This window comes from Pteronotus mesoamericanus, unplaced genomic scaffold, assembly GCF_021234165.1.
Source record: "Pteronotus mesoamericanus isolate MK-2021 breed Mesoamerican mustached bat unplaced genomic scaffold, CSHL_Meso_final scaffold_651, whole genome shotgun sequence".
Lineage (NCBI taxonomy): Eukaryota > Metazoa > Chordata > Mammalia > Chiroptera > Mormoopidae > Pteronotus > Pteronotus mesoamericanus.
In genome coordinates this window covers 38,265,465-38,282,987 of record NW_026555325.1, presented here as the reverse complement: position 1 = coordinate 38,282,987, position 17,523 = coordinate 38,265,465, and the positions used below count along the sequence as shown (strand labels likewise).

At 34.5% G+C, this 17,523-nt stretch overlaps 1 protein-coding gene across 1 annotated transcript in view; it reads left to right on the top strand.

The window, feature by feature from the left end:
- TTN (titin) overlaps positions 1-17,523 on the top strand; it is a 269,499-nt gene that overhangs the window by 135,105 nt on the left and 116,871 nt on the right. Inside the window, exons 154-170 of the mRNA XM_054562536.1 lie at positions 214-291; positions 5,121-5,144; positions 6,401-6,466; positions 6,579-6,662; positions 6,746-6,829; positions 8,310-8,393; positions 9,258-9,341; positions 9,425-9,508; positions 9,642-9,725; positions 9,821-9,904; positions 10,031-10,114; positions 10,248-10,322; positions 10,714-10,797; positions 11,259-11,348; positions 11,610-11,687; positions 15,061-15,177; positions 16,466-16,534. Coding sequence (XP_054418511.1) covers positions 214-291; positions 5,121-5,144; positions 6,401-6,466; positions 6,579-6,662; positions 6,746-6,829; positions 8,310-8,393; positions 9,258-9,341; positions 9,425-9,508; positions 9,642-9,725; positions 9,821-9,904; positions 10,031-10,114; positions 10,248-10,322; positions 10,714-10,797; positions 11,259-11,348; positions 11,610-11,687; positions 15,061-15,177; positions 16,466-16,534 — 1,353 coding nt within the window. The remainder of the gene's footprint in view (positions 1-213; positions 292-5,120; positions 5,145-6,400; positions 6,467-6,578; positions 6,663-6,745; positions 6,830-8,309; positions 8,394-9,257; positions 9,342-9,424; positions 9,509-9,641; positions 9,726-9,820; positions 9,905-10,030; positions 10,115-10,247; positions 10,323-10,713; positions 10,798-11,258; positions 11,349-11,609; positions 11,688-15,060; positions 15,178-16,465; positions 16,535-17,523) is intronic.

Below are 17,523 nucleotides of genomic sequence, written 5' to 3'. Positions count from 1 at the left end.
TCATTTTTTTAAAGTTCTAACATGGGAAACTCCCCTGGATTTGTTGTATTTCTTATCAAAATTTAACTCTCATTAATGTATTAATGTATTGATAAAGTGATGTCTGTACTTTATTTTGTTATGTTCTGTGTTTACATTTCTCTTGTGCTCTGCTTGCTAAAAATCTTTATGAATGTTTGAAAGTAAAAGAAAGTACTACTACTGTTTTTAAAGTACCTGAAGCACCCAAGAAAACTGTGGTAGAAGAAAAAGTACACGTTCCTGAAGAGCCCAAATTCCCACCAGCGAAAGGTACCTGCCTTTGCCGCTTCGCTACTAATATAAAAGCCTCTTTTATTCATATACTGTGTATGGAGAAGAGAGAGAATTCATTCTCCTCTCAATACCACAATATAACTCATTGATGTAAACTTCAATTTATGTTCTAGAATATGATCTTCCCTCTGGGAACAAAGGCCTAGGCTAAAAGTTTATTGTTTGGTTGATCCTCTTCTTAAGCAATAATTAATTAAACAATATTGACCACTAACTTCTTCTTCAAAAATAATTTATTTTGGAAGCTATTGTCAGGTAGCTCTGGAAACAAGTAAACATGTTCCAAATTACTGTAGACGATGACACTGCCCTCAAAGGGCAGAGTGTTTCTATTACAACAAATCAAGGGCTCAGTCACAAGGCGACCTAGAGAGGTGCGTTGACTGAGTGTTTAGTTGACTTATTTTGGAATTTTTGACATTCTCCTTGTTTGATACCCCCATTTTTGTCTTGATATTTTATATCCAATTATGACATTCTTAAAAATAAAACAAACAAATATCTTTCAAGCACCTGAAATACCCAAGAAAATTGTTCCAGAAGAAAAGGTTCATGAAGCTGTTCCTAAAAAGCCTGAAATACCACCAGCTAAAGGTATATACTGATACTAATCACAACATGAACTAACTCTTTGTTTAGTTATTCATGGTTTAAAGTGAATGTCTGTGATGTTAAATCTGTGTATTTTGTTTCTTTATATTCTTACTATCTTATGTTATCATATATTACATTAATATACTAATATCTTTAAAGTTCCTGAGGCACCTAAGAGAAGGATTCTGGAAGAAAAATCACCTATAGTTCTTTCTGAAGACACAACGATGTACAGTGAGTGTAGAAAAATTGGTGGTCCTCTTTGGTTTCATATGTGCTTGTCTTCATAGCTTTTAAAAGTAAATACACTAATATCTTGTAAAAACCTAACATGCCAAAAATATTTGGCTAAAATTAAATAATTTGAATGGCTATTAGCCTCAAAGGTGTTTCCTCACCAAAGTAAAAAATAAGTAATCCTATATTTGTTACATTGTCTGAGTTTATAAAAGTCATTTGTCTTGTTGAATTTGTTGTCTTGTCTTATTAATCTGTTATGTGTACAAATGTCTTCTGTTTTGGAACAATTTATTTTCCCAGACTATGAAGTAACTTCATAATAATATTTTAATTGAATTATATAGAATCAAAATGCTCCACTATTATTATGTTTTTTCTCTTCAAAACAATTCCTGGAAACATTTTGGCAATACTGCTCAGGTGACCATAGATTTAGTTACAGCCTTTATTACAGCCACTAGAACCCTAAAAGAATCTCAAGCCATTTTTCAAGTTGGCTTTCATGCAAAATTATAATTAAATAATTTGAGGAGTAAAATAAAATAATAAATATTTTTATTTTTTGAATAGTAACATATTTTGAATAAAATAGTACTCAATAATCAGAACAGTAAAATGCCAGTAGTCAAGACATTCTTCCATTCATTTTAATCTAAAAAATTTCCTGTTTAATCCCAAATTTTGTTCACCCTGTAATTCTAGGTTGGGATAAAAATATATGCTGATTCTCTCCTTTGAATACCCTTTCTATACTTGAGTTTGATATTTATCATCCACTCTTCCTTTCTAAAATCTGGAAGAATCTTTATTTCCTTCATTTGCCTTATTTTTTAAATATTTAATTTTTTTAATTTTAATTCCTAAATTATTTTCACATTAATATTAAACTATGAAACCATATGTTGTTTAAAAATATAGATAACTAGGTTCTTGGAAATGAAAATGGTTTACATGAATTTTCAATAGGTCAAATACAGAAGAATTCTCGATATGCAACTCAACATTGACTTTGTTCTTTATGAACAAACCCATAAAACTAAAAGTAATAGGAAACATTTTACCAGTAAATATCTACAGAAAAAGGTAGAATAATTATATAATCTCTTGCAAGTCAATTCTTCAATTTTATCATCAAGTTTATAAAGAAATGCAGAGGGTCTTATATCATAAAACTGGAAATGAGACTTTTTCATAGCTAATGTGTTATTTTCCCTAATTGTTGTCTAAGTGCTACTCATAATTTGAGTGATGACTGTGTTTTATGTTTTTCTTAATACTGTTCTTCATCCACTTTGAAATAACCCTAATTGTGTAAATACTAATATCTTTGAAGTTTATGAAGAATCTGAAGAATCAACCCTAGAAGAAAAAGTACTTGCAACTCATCCTGAAAAGACAAAAACCAAACTAGCAAAAGGTATATAATACTAATAACCCTGTCTGAAGACAATTTATTTGTGGCTCATTTTAAAGGCTTACTATTTACTTCATTATTTATAATTATAACTATACTCATATCTTTTAAGTGCCTGAGCTACCCAAGAAAGTTGTTCCAGGGGATAAAATATATGTGACTATTCCTAAAAAGAGAGAAACACCAGCAACTAAAGGTATATTTCAACAACACCAAACTTGGATGAATATCTTGGCTTCAAAACTCAAAAACTGCATGCTGTATAATTCACTGTTTTTATAAGTTCTAAGTGTAATTCTACTAATATCCTTACGGAACCTGATACAACCAGGGAAGTTTTCCCAGAGGTAGAGTTACCTGAAGCTGTTCCCAAAATTTCAGAGTATCTTCCAACTGAAGGTATAAATCTTAGTTACAAAAATCTAAATAAGAAAATTCTTCTTCAGTCTACAAAGTAATTTTAACATTTTGTGTAGATTCTCACAGCCTCTAATGCTAAAATACTAATATCTTTAGAGCATCTTTAATAGACCAAGATGAAGAGCTATGATGTGCCCTCCAAAAATGCCCACTCATTCAGTGTACAAAGATAAACTATTCAAACAAAAATTAATATTTGATTTTAAAATTCCAGCATCTATTAATATACCTTTCTTAATATGTCATGTCTTCATGTCTTTGTCTTTTCTCAACTAAAACCTACTAATATCTTTAAAGAGATAGAAGTCTTCAAAGAAGGTGTTCCAGAGGGGCCAACTTCTGCTGCTAGAAGAAAAAAGACACCATCACTAAAAGGTACAGCCAGAAGGAAGTCAACTTTCTCATCTCGTGATTGCAGTTGTACTTAACACATGTAAAAACACTAATATCTTGAGAACCCCCCACACTGCCAAGGAACTCATTTCAAAGAAGTGGGTCCCCCAAAGCAGAAGTTTGATTTGGTATATACATTTCCCCATGAGTCATTTAAGAGAAAACAGAGGGAAAAAAATCTTTAACTTATGTAAGTGGGACAGGGTTGGGCTACAAAATTTGTCTTTGAGGCCTCCAGGGAAAATATGTATGCATATAATCAGCAGATGTAACACAGGCAGATTCTTTAATAGGAAACAGTTGTTACTGTGTCCATAAAAAATAAAAATCAGAGTAGCTAGGAAAAAATCTATATGAGACCACTTATAACATGTATATCTTCAAAATTAGATTGAATTGGCTCAACATACCTGCTTTAATGCAGAAATCAGTGTCATCAAATGACAGAGGTGTTTGGCTCTATCAGTCAATAATTCAACACTACATGGGGTTGAAATTTCAGAATATAATATAACTGCCTGTTAGAATTGCTTTTCTATTAAGATAAACTTACTACCAAAAACAAGCATATAAATTTAAAGTAACTTATTTCCCATAAAACAAATATGAGAGAAATCTTTTCAGACAACTGTTACTTAAAGAACAATTACTAAATTTAAAGTGGAGCTGTTCTGTTATATCACTTCTATCTGAGAGTATTCTAAAACCAAAGCAGTTAAAAACAAAACCCATTAAAGTTTAAATTCTGCCCTGAATACATAGTAGCTCCTCTCATTGTCTTTTATTTTTAAAGAGTCCTATATTTTGCCATTTTAAATATTTTAGGTATATCAAACAATGAGATATTTTTAAACATCCAGGATAACAATTTCTGTAATTTTAAGACTATTTAAACACTTGGTTATTGTTTCCTCAGTCTAGAGTCATTGGGTCATTCTCCTCTTTACTCTACTTGAAAAACAAACACCTTGTTAAAGTGCTTAAGATGAGGCTACAGAATGAAGCCAATGCAGATAAGAAAGGAGCTGTTTTGCTCCCTCAAACTAATAACTAAAGACACACATTTAATTAATTTAGAAATACATTTTTTTTCATTGGGAGCTACTTTTCCATGATCTAATTTTCTATACATCTACCATTCCAAGAAATAAAATTACTAATATTGATAGTGCCTAAAGTGACCAAGAAAGCAGCTCCTGATAATCAGACATTTAAACAATTCATATCATCAAAGAATCAGATTCGAGGAGCAGGGAGGTCTCCCAGCCTGGGGCACTCCTGTAGGTGGAGTTAGGAGTAAAACTTCATTGCTCTTCATCACTCTGAAATGCAATGAATTAATCTCTTTAAAGTGCCTGAATCACCTCAAGAAGTTGTCCCTGTAAAGGAAACACCTATGGCTGTTCCCCCTGAAACTGAAATACCTTCCACTAAAGGTATCATTCATGCTATCACTCTTTCCTTCATCTATTTAATAAATGCCTCTTATATGCATGGTGTTATTGAGCTGGGGAATAATAAGCAAAGACAAATAAGACCTGATTCCTTTCCTCAATACTTTATCCCTCATCCAATTCTTGAAGGAAACACCCTTGTTGCCATAAACATCTCTTTGATTCAATTAATGTGACTAATGTCTCCACTGATCCCTTAATCTCTAAGTATAATACTAATATCTTCAAAGCACCTGAAGCTGTGAAAGAAGTGACTCCTGATATGCAAGTGTCTGAGGATGTTCTCAAAGAGCCAGAACTTCTGCCTAGGAAAGGTATATGTCATTTCTGCACAGATATTGAAGAAGAAATTATCTGTTCTCTGCTTTTAAAATTATGTTTTTCTAATATTCTCCATAACTCCTAAACATACAATTCTCTCTGAAGCATCCTCACAAAAGAAAGTATTTGTGGTTGCGTTTATCAAACAAAAAACCCTCCAAATAAAAGTATTCATTCAACAAATATTCAGTAAGGAGGGTCTACAGTGTCATAGAGACTCAGCAAGGTGCTGGAGAAGGGTGAATCCTCTTCTTGAGGATCCTACTAACCCATTAGACTTAGGTGGTTGGTGGGGCAAGCAGAGAATAGAGAAGAAGAGAAGAGACTTCTAGAAAACTATATTTGCTAGTTCATTGTGGTTACTGTTTTTTATTAATCATTTTAACTATTAAATGTGAAATACTAATATCTTTAAAGTGACTGAAGCACCTCAAGAAGTTGTTCCTGCAAAGAGAGTTCCTTCCAAAAAAAGAGAACCTCCATCAGTTAAAGGTACAGGTTATCATGCCCTCAAGCTCTAGAAGAAATAGCTCTTGTAGCCTTGAAAATATCTGCCTGTTCCTAGTGATCGTCATAACACTAAATGTTAAAATACTAATTTCTTAAAGTGCCTGAAGCACCTCAAGAAATTCTCCCTGAAAAGAAAGCGTATGAGGTTCCTCATAAAAAGCCTGAAGGCCCTCGTGATGAAGGTACATGCTGCTGGAAACAGAGATTTGGAAAATTACATTTTCCTGTATAAATGTGTTTCCTGTTTGTACTAATTCCTGTAACTCCTAAATGTAAAAATATTAATATCTTTAAAGTGCCTGAGGCTCCTAAAGAGGTTGTCCCAGAAGAGAAAGTGCATCCTCCACAAAAGTCTGAAGTTGTACTTGTCAAAGGTACATTCCTGACCTCACTTCAAGGTGGGGTTGGGAGGGCAATGGAAAGAACCCCCTGCTAGCCTGGAAAGTTCCCTTGATGTGTAAATGTAATTTCGGTCTGTGTCTGTCTTGTCCTTGTAACTTAAATGTAAATTTACTAATATCTTCCAAGTGCCTGAAGCTCCCAAAGAGGTTGTCTCTGAAAAGAAAGTGCCTTTGGTGCCTCCTAAAGAGCCAGAAGTCCCACCTGTTACAGGTATCTGTCAAGGATTTAGGTTTAAGACATATAACTTATCCGCTCCTGAAAATACTTTGTTCCAGTTGTCTCATAACTCCTGACTGTAATTTTACTAATATCTTTTAAGTGCTTGAGGCTCCCAAAGAAGTTGTCCCTGAAAAGAAAGTGCCTGTGCTGCCTCCTAAAAAGCCAGATGTCCCTCCTCTTAAAGGTATTTGTCACTGATCTTAGGCTTAAAAAGATGTAACTCTTCTACTCTTGAAAATATTTTGTTCTGGTGGTCTTCCCAACTCCTAAACATAATTTTACTAATATCTTTTAAGTGCCTGAGGCTCCCAAAGAAGTTGTCCCTGAAAAGAAATTGCCTTTGGCACCTCCTAAAAAGCCAGAAGTTCCATCAGCTAAAGGTAGCCACCCCCATGTCCCTGTGTTTGAGATCATCTGTTTGTCTGTACTCTGTCTAATCTTCAAAATACTAATATCTTTAAAGTACCCGAGGTGCCAAAGGCAGCTGTCCCAAAACAGAAGGTGCCTGAAGCCATTCCTCCCAAACCGGAAAGTCCTCCCCCTGAAGGTAATGTCAAAACTATATATACTAAGGAGAAAAATAACTACTATTTTAGCTAGGAAATTATATATACAAATCCTACTGCATAAAGGTGATATAATTCTAAAGGGAAAAAACCAGAAGCTTTCCAAAGTATCTTGGTGTATGTTTACATGTTATAGTCATCAATTATTTTCATTTTTTCTAAACACAAATTACCAATATCTTTTAAGTGCCTGAGGTACCACGCCCGAAGGAAGCCATCCCTGAGAAGAAAGTGCCTGCGGCTCCCCCGAAAGAGCCAGAAGCTCCACCTGCTAAAGGTATTTATCCTTCCGCGTTATGGGTCACCCTGTTCAGGGGGCTGGGCCTGAGGGCATGTCTAGAAGTGTCTTCCAGTCTCACAAATTGTCTTGTTTGAGTAAATATGTTGCCAGTGTAACCCTGTTTATAGTTTCTAACTAAAACATACTAATATCTTCAAAGTTCCTGAAATTCCTAAAGAAGTTGTACCTGAAAAGAAAGTACCCAAAAAACCAGCAGCTCCACCTGCTAAAGGTATTTATTCTCACTACTCTTTTAAGAGGAAAAGATAGTCTTATACTCTTCACAATTATTATAGTTCATGCCTTCACTGTTCATAAATTCTAAAAATACTAATATCTTTCAAGTACCTGAAGCTGCTCAAGAAGTTGCCCCAGAAAAGATAATTCCCAAGGCGCCATTCAAAAAACCAGAAGCCCCACCTGTCACAGGTATATGTTAACCCTGACCTCATTTTGCAGAAGAAATCTCTCTTCTATCCTTGAGAATAATTTTAGGCCATTGCTCTTCATTAACTTAAGTGTAAAACTACTAATATCTTTCAAGTGCCTGAAGCTCCCCAAGAAGTTGTCCCAGAAAAGAAAGTTCCCAAAGCACCACCCAAAAAACTAGAAGCTCCACCTGTCATAGGTACGTATTAGCTCTGAAATCACTCTGCCAAAGAAATCTCCCCTGCTATTGAAAACAGTTTCAGTCCATTGTTCTTTATTAACTTATGTGTGAAACTACTAATATCTTTCAAGTGCCTGAAGTTCCTCAAGAAGTTGTCCCAGAAAAGAAAGTTCCCAAGGCACCACCCAAAAAACCAGAAGCCCTGCCAGTTTCAGGTATTTTTCACCCTGTCCTTATTCCACAGAAAAACAAAACAAAAACCAACCAAACAAAAAAAAACAAAGCAAAAAAAAAAAAACACCTCTTTGCTATTGGAAATATTCTTAGTCCATCGATCTCATTAACCTAAATGGAAAACTACTAATATATTTTAAGTGCCTGAAGTTCCTCAAAAAATTGTCCCTGAAAAGAAAGCTCTAATGGTGCCTCCTAACTTTCCAGAAGCCCTACCGGTTGCAGTCTTCTTATCACTTGCCTTAGACTTAAGAAGAAATAACTCTTCCAATCTTGAAAATATTTTATTTCAGCAGCCTCACAACTACTAAATGTAATTTTACTAATATCTTTTAAGTGCCTGAGGCTCCCAAAGAAGTTGTTCCTGAAAAGAAAGTGCCCTTGGCGCCTCCTAAAAAGCCAGAAGTCCCACCTGTTACAGGTATTTTTCACTGATCATAAGCTTTAAAAGCCATAACTCTGCTGCTCTTGAAAATATTTTCTTCCAGCAATCTCATAACTCCTGATTGTAATTCTACTAATATCTTTTAAGTGCCTGAGGCTCCCAAAGAAGTTGTCCCTGAAAAGAAAGTGCCCTTGGCGCCTCCTAAAAAGCCAGAAGTCCCACCTGTTACAGGTATCTGTCATGGATCTTAGGTTTAAGAAGATATAACTCATCTGCTCCTGAAAATGCTTTGTTCCAATGGTCTTCATAACTCCTGATCATAATTTTACTAATATCTTTTAAGTGCCTGAGGCTCCCAAAGAAGTTGTCCCTGAAAAGAAAGTGCTTGGCGCTCTAAAGCCAGAAGTCTTTACAGGTATCTGTCATGGTCTTAGGTTTAAGGATTATCATCTGCTCCTGAGAATGCTTTGTTCCAATGGTTTTCATAACTCCTGATCATAATTTTACTAATATCTTTTAAGTGCCTGAGGCTCCCAAAGAAGTTGTCCCTGAAAAGAAAGTACATGTGGTGCCTCCTAAAAAGCCAGAAGTCCCACCTGTTACAGGTACTTATCGCTCACCTTAGGCTTAAGAAGATGTACAACTCTGCTACTCTTGAAAATATTTTCTTCCAGCAATCTTATAACTCCTAAATGTAATTTTACTAATATCTTTTAAGTGCCTGAGGCTCCCAAAGAAGTTGTCCCTGAAAAGAAAGTACGTGTGGTGCCTCCTAAAAAGCCAGAAGTCCCACCTGTTACAGGTATTTGTCATGGACCTTAGGACTCTTTTACTCTTAAAAATATTTTCTTCCAGTGGTCTTCATAACTCCTAAATGTAATTTTACTAATATCTTTTAAGTGCCTGAGGCTCCAAAAGAAGTTGTCCCTGAAAAGAAAGTGCCTTTGGCACCTCCTAAAAAGCCAGAAGTCCCACCAGCCAAAGGTAGCAACCCCTATGCCTCTGTGTTTGATATTGTCCATTTGTCTTTACTCTGTCTAATCTTCAAAATACTAATATCTTTAAAGTACCTGAAGTGCCAAAGGCAGCTGTCCCCGAAAAGAAGGTGCCTGAAGCCTTTCCTCCCAAACCGGAAAGTCCTCCCCCTGAAGGTAATAATGCAACTCTACAAACCAGTGGTTTTAAAAAGAAAAACTCTCTTCTTAGTGTTAGAAACATCTTTTTGTGAAATATTTCATATACTTTAGTCAATTCTGGTGTTAAAATGAGCTTGTATCTTTAAAGTGCTTGAAGAGCCTGAAGAAATTGTCTCTGAAGAGCCTCCGGCTGAAGTTGTGGAAGAGCCTGAGCCTGAGGCTCCTCCAAAAGGTACGGGACCAGTGACTAGGCTGCCCTAGCCAATACTTTGCCCTTCTTGCTCACTCATTTCACTCATTCTAACACATAAATTCTAAAATCTTTAGTGACTGTGCCACCTAAGAAACCTGTCCCAGAAAAGAAACCACCTGCTGTCATTGCCAAAAAACCTGAACCACCAACCATGAAAGGTATATTTCACTGCCACTAACTTCCTATAGGAAACTGTCTTTAATATGTTATGCTTCACTGCTCTACTTAATGATTTCCATACTTGGTTGAAACTATGAGCTAAAAACTACTAATATCTTTTGAAGTGCCCAAAGTGCCTAAAGAAGTTGTTCCTGAAAAGAAAGTGCCTCCAGTGGTTCTCAAGAAACCAGAAGTCCCACCTGCCAAAGGTACATGTAGTGGCCTCCCGCCTGATGGAGGTGGAAGCAGCCTCCAACTCTTAAAAAATGTTTTGTTCTGTGTAAATATGATACATATTTACTGGCTATTCTTCATAATGTTAAAATACTAATATCTTTAAAGTGCCTGAAGTTCCCAAAGAAGTTCCAGAAAAGAAAGTAGCTGTTCCCAAAAAGCCAGAAGTCCCACCAGCCAAAGGTACATGTCACTAATGAGATTCTGAAGAAAATGCTCAATCTTGGTCTCAAAAATCACTTATTATAGGAAACCTTTTTGTTTGTCAAATCTCTTATGTTCACAACTACATACCTGTTATTCTGAATGTTTAGGGTTTAAATTTTTTAAATAACATCATTGATTTTTTTTAAACTTATGCAACTATTATGAGCATTAGAAGAGTTTACTAACATTTTTTTGTTAATATTTATGGGCCTCATTTTACTTCTTTCTGTGTAATTCCAAGAATAGATCATTGACCTTATTGTGAATTTTGTTCTTGGATCTGCCTCTGTGTTATTTGAAGTAGATGTGGTATAAATTTCATGTCCTTTCAATTATCCATCAGTAAAACTAACTAATATCTTTAAAGTGCCAGAACTTCCAAAGAAACCTGTCTTAGAAGAGAAGCCAGCAGTTCCTGTTCCCAAGAGAATGGAGTCGCCTCCTCCAGAAGGTACACGTAAGATGACAAACGAGCTTGCCACTTGTGCTATTTCTAATTCAAATCTTGCTTCTTTTTTTCTAATTTAGTATCTTAGTTCATTTTCTGCCCTTTAATTATTTGTCTTACTTCATCATTCTTAATTAGCCACAATCTCAAATCTACATTTTGAGTTACCAGTCAGCAGCATCTACATGGGGCATTGTAACTTGTATTCAGCAAAGCTGTCTAAAGTACACAGGATGAGAGAACTAATGACTATGAAAGAGATTAAACACTAAAAGCCTTCCCAAGCATTAAATCAATAGAAACAGAAGTCAGTAAAAATAAGATAGATCTCATCCTAACAAATAAAAGAAGATATTAATTGAAACAAGGAAAGAAATCAAGATGACTATTTATTGTGTTCAGTGTTTTGTGTATTTTAGAACATCATTTCACATGTTGAATTAAAATTAACTATATCTTTAAAGTATATGAAGAACCTAAGGAAATTGCTCCTGAAGAGGAAGTGCCAGTGCCTGCTGTGGAAGAAGAGGAACCAGAAGCCCCACCACCAGCAGGTACAAGGCAGGATCCACTGTATGGGAAAATACATCATTTGATTTTTATGTCATTATATATCTTCTTAAGGTAAAATGTCAGTCTTTAATCTCCTTACTTGAGTTTGACTTCATTTGCAAGAGCAAAAGTTTGCATATAAAACTTTGTTCCTACAGAATTTTACAATGTGCATGACAAACAGATGTAATTTTAATTCATTCATTAGTATTAAACTTTTTATTGCAATCATCTAACTCTGAAAGAAATTCCTATCTTTCAAGTGCCTGAAGAGCCCAAGAAGATTGTTCCAGAGAAGAAAGTTCCTATCATTAAAAAACCAGAAGCTCCACCTCCTAAAGGTACTTAAAATAAATCAATATTTACTTCATTTTTGTGTGGTATCTAAAATTTGACATTTTTCCTTATTCTGTGTTGTGTTGTGCTATGTGTCTAACTCTTACCTATACGTTATAGTGTTGAACAGACTTGTCAAATTAATGTGTGTATATTGCATCTTGCAATTTTATATTATTAAATGCTACTAATATCTTTAAAGTACCTGAGATGGCAAAGAAAGTTGTTCCACCGAAGAAAGTCCCAACTATTAAGAAGCCAGAACCACCAGAAGTTAAAGGTATTCATGTCACCATTGACATCATAGTTTTTTAAAATAGTATTCTAATATCTTAAAGTGCAACCCAGTAACTTGTCCTCATTATTGTATAACCAGGGACAAAAAAGTCCTTATTTTGTTTTCATTAATTTAATTCTACTTTGTTTTCATTAATTTAATTTCATTCATTATAGATTCTTTATTCTTAACACTTTTAAATGTTTTTAAATACTCTTTTTAAAATAAAACTAATATCTTCAAAGTGCCTGAGTTGCCCAAGAAACTTGTTCCAGTAAAGAAAGAACCTGTGCCTGTTACCAAAAAACCTGAAGTTTCTCCAGAAAAAGGTACCTAGTATGAAGAAAAATATCTATTTCTCTGAACACTGAGCATTTTAATAATGGTTCTTAGGGAAAAAAAATACCATAGTATAAATTTATGCAAAACCACATTTCATAGTAAAACAAGGAAAATAATGAAGATAAAGAGAGAGAATGAAATAGACAAGCAGCAGGGGGAAAATGAATGAGGAATGAGATTCAGTTGTGCAATGACATGGTTACATGTGGCAGAAAAATGTTCTCTTCTCACTCAATGTGTAGAACAGCTCAATTCAGGATATTTTGTTCAATTTCTACCATTAACAAGACACTATTAGAAAAGATAAGATCTGATCCTGTCTTCAAGCAATTTAAGTCTGATGAGAAGAAAGTACAGCACAACTCCAATACAAGACAGGAAGTGAGCACACCTACAAAATGAGTATAAATGGTGACAGAAACACAGAGCAAGGGAAGGTCCATTTTGGGCAGGGTCATCAGGTAAAGCTGTGTGAAAGAAGTATTTATAATTTTAAGTTTTGATAGATTTCTACATGTAACAATTGAAGAAAATGTATTCTAGGCAAAGGCGATATTATTATCAAAAGGTACTGAGGTAGAGTAGTCTAGGAAGTTCAAGGACTATCAAATAAGCATATATAACTTGAGTATGGATTGGTTGAAAGATAAAGGTGAATAGAAAAATAAGGGTCATATCACATTCTGGAATTTTTTGAATGTCTGCGTAAGATGTATACTTTATTCTGTAAGCAGTAGGAAGCTTGAAAAGTTTTGAAGCAGATGTATAAATTAATAAGAGTGGGGCTTCAAAAAGATAAATGGCATCAAGCTATTGGAAGATGGTGATAATAGTAAACAGCCATTGCAGTTATTTAAGGTCATTAAAAGTTGGACAAGACCAGTGGTGGTAGAACTGGAAAAAGGAGATTGAATATAAGGGAGATGAAAATTGAGTTTATCTATGTTCAAAACAATTATGGAAATGGAGCCCAAGATAAATGTAATAGTTGAAGAGAGATGGCCTTGAGGGTGGATCATGGGGTCCCTGAACTGGTATTAGAAATAAAGTAGTGAATATGTTTTTCATTTTTCAAATGGAGCTTAGGAAAAAAGATCAGGAGTAGAGATGTAGCTCTGGAAGTCATCTACATGGAAGCATGAGTTGAGAGTTAAGGAGTGATTTTTCAAATAAAGTCGAGCCAATTTTTAAAAGGATCAAAGTTAGAACAGTGGAGAACATCTATATTTAATAGTATGCAGAAGAGAAAAGCAACTTTCCCCATGAAGTCTTGTAAGATAAAGTACTTCCCCCGTGCTCTTCAAAGAATCTTGCAATTCTTCTAAATTCTTAATAGTTAAAAAAAATCAATATTTTTAAAGTGCCTGAAGTGCCCAAGGAAGTCATACCAGAAAAGAAAGTGTCTGTTCCTCTCCCTGAAGAACCAGAAGCTCCACCTGTCCAAGGTACATGGGTTCTGTATAAGTCTTGGAAAGATGAAAATTGCCTTCATCATCTTCCTTTGGTTGTAGATGGGTCTAATGTATTTATCTGTTGCCTGTCTTAAGTAATGGAGTTATTCATACTTCGGGGTCATTTGAAGAATATAGTATAGAGTATAACAAAGTTGAGATGTTACAAATTAGCAGGTGCAGTATTATATTTTGAATGCCATCTAAAATAAAATACTGTGTTTTTTAAGTTGAAGAGTCTCCTGAGGAAGTCACATATGAAGAAAAAGCATCCATAACAATTGGTAGAAAAGTGACTCCCCCTGTTGAAGGTATATGTGTTAAAATATAAAATTTTTTAATCTCTTAAAAACTCTTGTAAGAAATACAAAAGCATTTATAGGGTGAAATTCCTTCTTGACATTCTATACGAAAGTTCTCCAGCACATTTCATTTTTCAAATAGTTATATTTCTTCCAAAGTAGAATTTGAGTCATTAATTTGATTATTCTTGGTGGTAATTATAAATTCCAAAAGATACAGTTTACTGAGGCAAAACTGGAAGAATTAATTGCATTGCCTCTTCAAATGGTAACCCAATATCAAATTTTAAAAGTCACCTCATTTGCCATCAACATACATTGAAAACAGGTGAATAGAAAGCTCAAGTATAAGAAAATAGAAATCTTGTCTCTTTTTTCCACATACATGATTTTGTATTTTCATCTTTGGGACTATAACCTTTACATCTATGTGAAATTTGTATGGGTCTTTGTGAAGAACTTTACATTACAATCTTACATCCCTTGTCAACATTCTTTAAAGAACGTGAAATTGAAAAGTATATTGAGCCTGAAGAACCTGAACCTGAACCACAGCCAGAAGAAATACCCGTTCAAGGTATTCAATTAATTGGACTTAAATCTTCATCATCATATCTTCCTCTTTACATATATATATTTTATGTTCTACTTGAATAGTAGTTCTCTGCTTCTGTATGTAAGATTTACTGTTTTAAATGTGCATGTGATTCTTATGTATCCATGTAATTTGTACCATTTGTCTTATGTCAATGTGGCTTATGTGGATGTTTCCTTTGTTGTTTTTGTTAATGACTTTGCTATATTTCTCATCATTGATGTACCATGTTGATATTTTTATGTTTTATGTTGGACACTGTTTTATGTTTTATGTTGGACACTAATATTATGTATCCAAAAAAGCAAACATTTACTTCATATGTATATTTAAAATTCTACCGAATACGCTCTATATATTCACGCTAATTAATATATGCATATACTAACACTTCTGAAATACTCTTTTAAGAACCTGAACCCGAACCTGAAAAGGTTATCGAAAAGCCAAAATTCAAACCAAAGCCCCCAGCGCCTCCACCAGCTCCACCTAAGGAAGACGTGAAGGAGAAAGCATTCCAACTTAAAGGTATAAACTGGCACTTCCAAAGTTTTATTAACCCGCTGTCCAGCCGTCTGAAATGGTGCTTGCAAGAACTTTTAAAAGTGTGTGCTTTCAGACATGATCAAGCTCTGGGAATTGCATAGAGGCCTGTGTTTTATGCTGCTCCAGGTGCCTTGTCAGGCTGTGCCTGCTGCCCCAAATGTCAAAAAGCGCATTTTTGTTAGCTTCATCCTAGACATCTGCCCAACTAACTTTTTTACGCAGAATGTGAAGAAGGAGTTTTCTGATTTAAAAGCCTGATTGCTCTGCATATCTTTGGGATCTTATGCATGCAAAATGTATAAAAAAAGTTAGCAAGATATTTTTAATATTTCAGTAACAAATTTATACAAAAGCCAACACTTTGTTCCTAAGGAATTTCATGTGCTTTCAAGTATGCTGTAAGTCATCTATTTGTGGCGCCCAAAAGCTGGTATGTGCTCATATACCAGGAAAGGAGAGAGCATATAAGTGACCTGTCACTGCTCCCTGACTTTTCTTTTTCAACTTAATAAAAGCCCAGTCAATGACGTTCTGTGGTTGTCCTCAACACGGCCAGAGTGGTTATGGGTGCATCTCTTCCCATTGATAAGCTTCCCTTCATTCTTTTCGCATTGAAATTTTTCTTTGAATTGATGCAAGATTACTTAATTTTTAATAACATCTTTAAAATGTAAAATAAACTGACAAACACATGGTATTCTTTTTATTTTAATAAAATGTTATCTTATTTGTGGTATCATTAAATATCCCAATCTAATATTATCTAGATATAACCTTAGATGAACACTTTCTCCATATATACTACAAAGCCTGAATCTTCCAGAAAAATTCTTTACTTCTAATGATTCTTGCCCTTCTACAACCCTCCCGGCAAGTAGGAGGAAACTTCCAATATATTAAGTCAGACATAGAAAAAGCAGATACTTCTTAAAAGGCTACCCATGTATCAATTCATACTCCATGAGAACACGTACTTAAGTACATTTCTCTTAATGTAAAATTTATGCTCAAAGGATAATTTCTTTTTCCTGTAAAAAAACAAAATTATTTTCCTTTTCAGCCAGACTGTAATTTAATTGGAGTAAAACCGAAATCTGTTTTCATGGTTTGAATGCTTCTTGTATGCTCTGTGGTGGCTGTTCTTGGCTGTCATTAATGCTTTTTTGGTTATAACCAAAGCTTGGTTTTGATTCTTGAAGCAGGTGTTTAATAATTTGCTTCAGTCTAGTCTAAACATACAAATAATAAAACAAGATCATATTCTTTAAAGCTGTTGCAAAGAAGAAAGTTCCTGAAAAACCCGAGGTTCCAGAAAAAGTGGAGCTTAAACCTCTGAAAGGTATTTCAGTCTTGAAAATGCATTTGTATGTAGTATCCCTTCACCTGACTCTTTGCTCTTTCTACCTTCTATAATGTTCTCTTTTCAAATTATTTTTTACATAATCCCAGTAGTCTCATTTATTTCTTGTGTTCTTGTACCTTTTATAGTCCTGGCTCATGAGTGTCACTTCCTTTGTCTTCCACTAATTTCATACATTATATGGATAGATATTGTTTATCTTTGTCTCATCTACTTATGTCTTCTTGCAATTCCCTATAAAACTTTGCAGGTTGGTGAAAATTAATATCAGATACATCTTGGGTTAAAGTGCTGGGATCTAGTAATGGAAACCTTTGGAATTGCACCAGAATAACAGTATTTTCACCAGTGTGATAAGTACTAAATATAAGCCATGTCCTCCACCTCTTAAGATGGTTCATAGGGATTTTCTCATGGCCTTCCCACCACTTTCTTCTCCGTGACCCCAAGACATTTTTTCAGGTTTATGGATCTCACGTTTTAGAGAAATTTCATTATCATTGCAGGTCATTTTCCAAAATTTCTCTATGAACAATATTTTTCCCTATATAAAGTTAGACCCTAAAGAAAAATAAATGAATCATAACAACATAGAAAACATCCATTTAAAATAAAGATCTTAATTTTTCTAGTAGGTATAGTAGGGAGTAATTTCTATTTAAGTAACCTGTACGTCTAGCCCCAGAAATTAAATCTGCTCTTGATTCACTCTGAAATTTTGGAAAATCACCAGTGTGAATATGGATTTCCTGACTTATAAAATGGAGATTACAAAATCATATTACTATGGATACTACCTAGTAAAGGATTATTACAGAGCCACTCATAAACACTAAAGTGACATGAAATAACATATATTGACTTTAAAAGTAATAGCTAAATGGTGTGTTCTGCACTTGAGTCTCACATGTCAGTAAGATCTTAAAAATAAAATAATACAGAAAAACAAAGCCACTGATATATTTTCA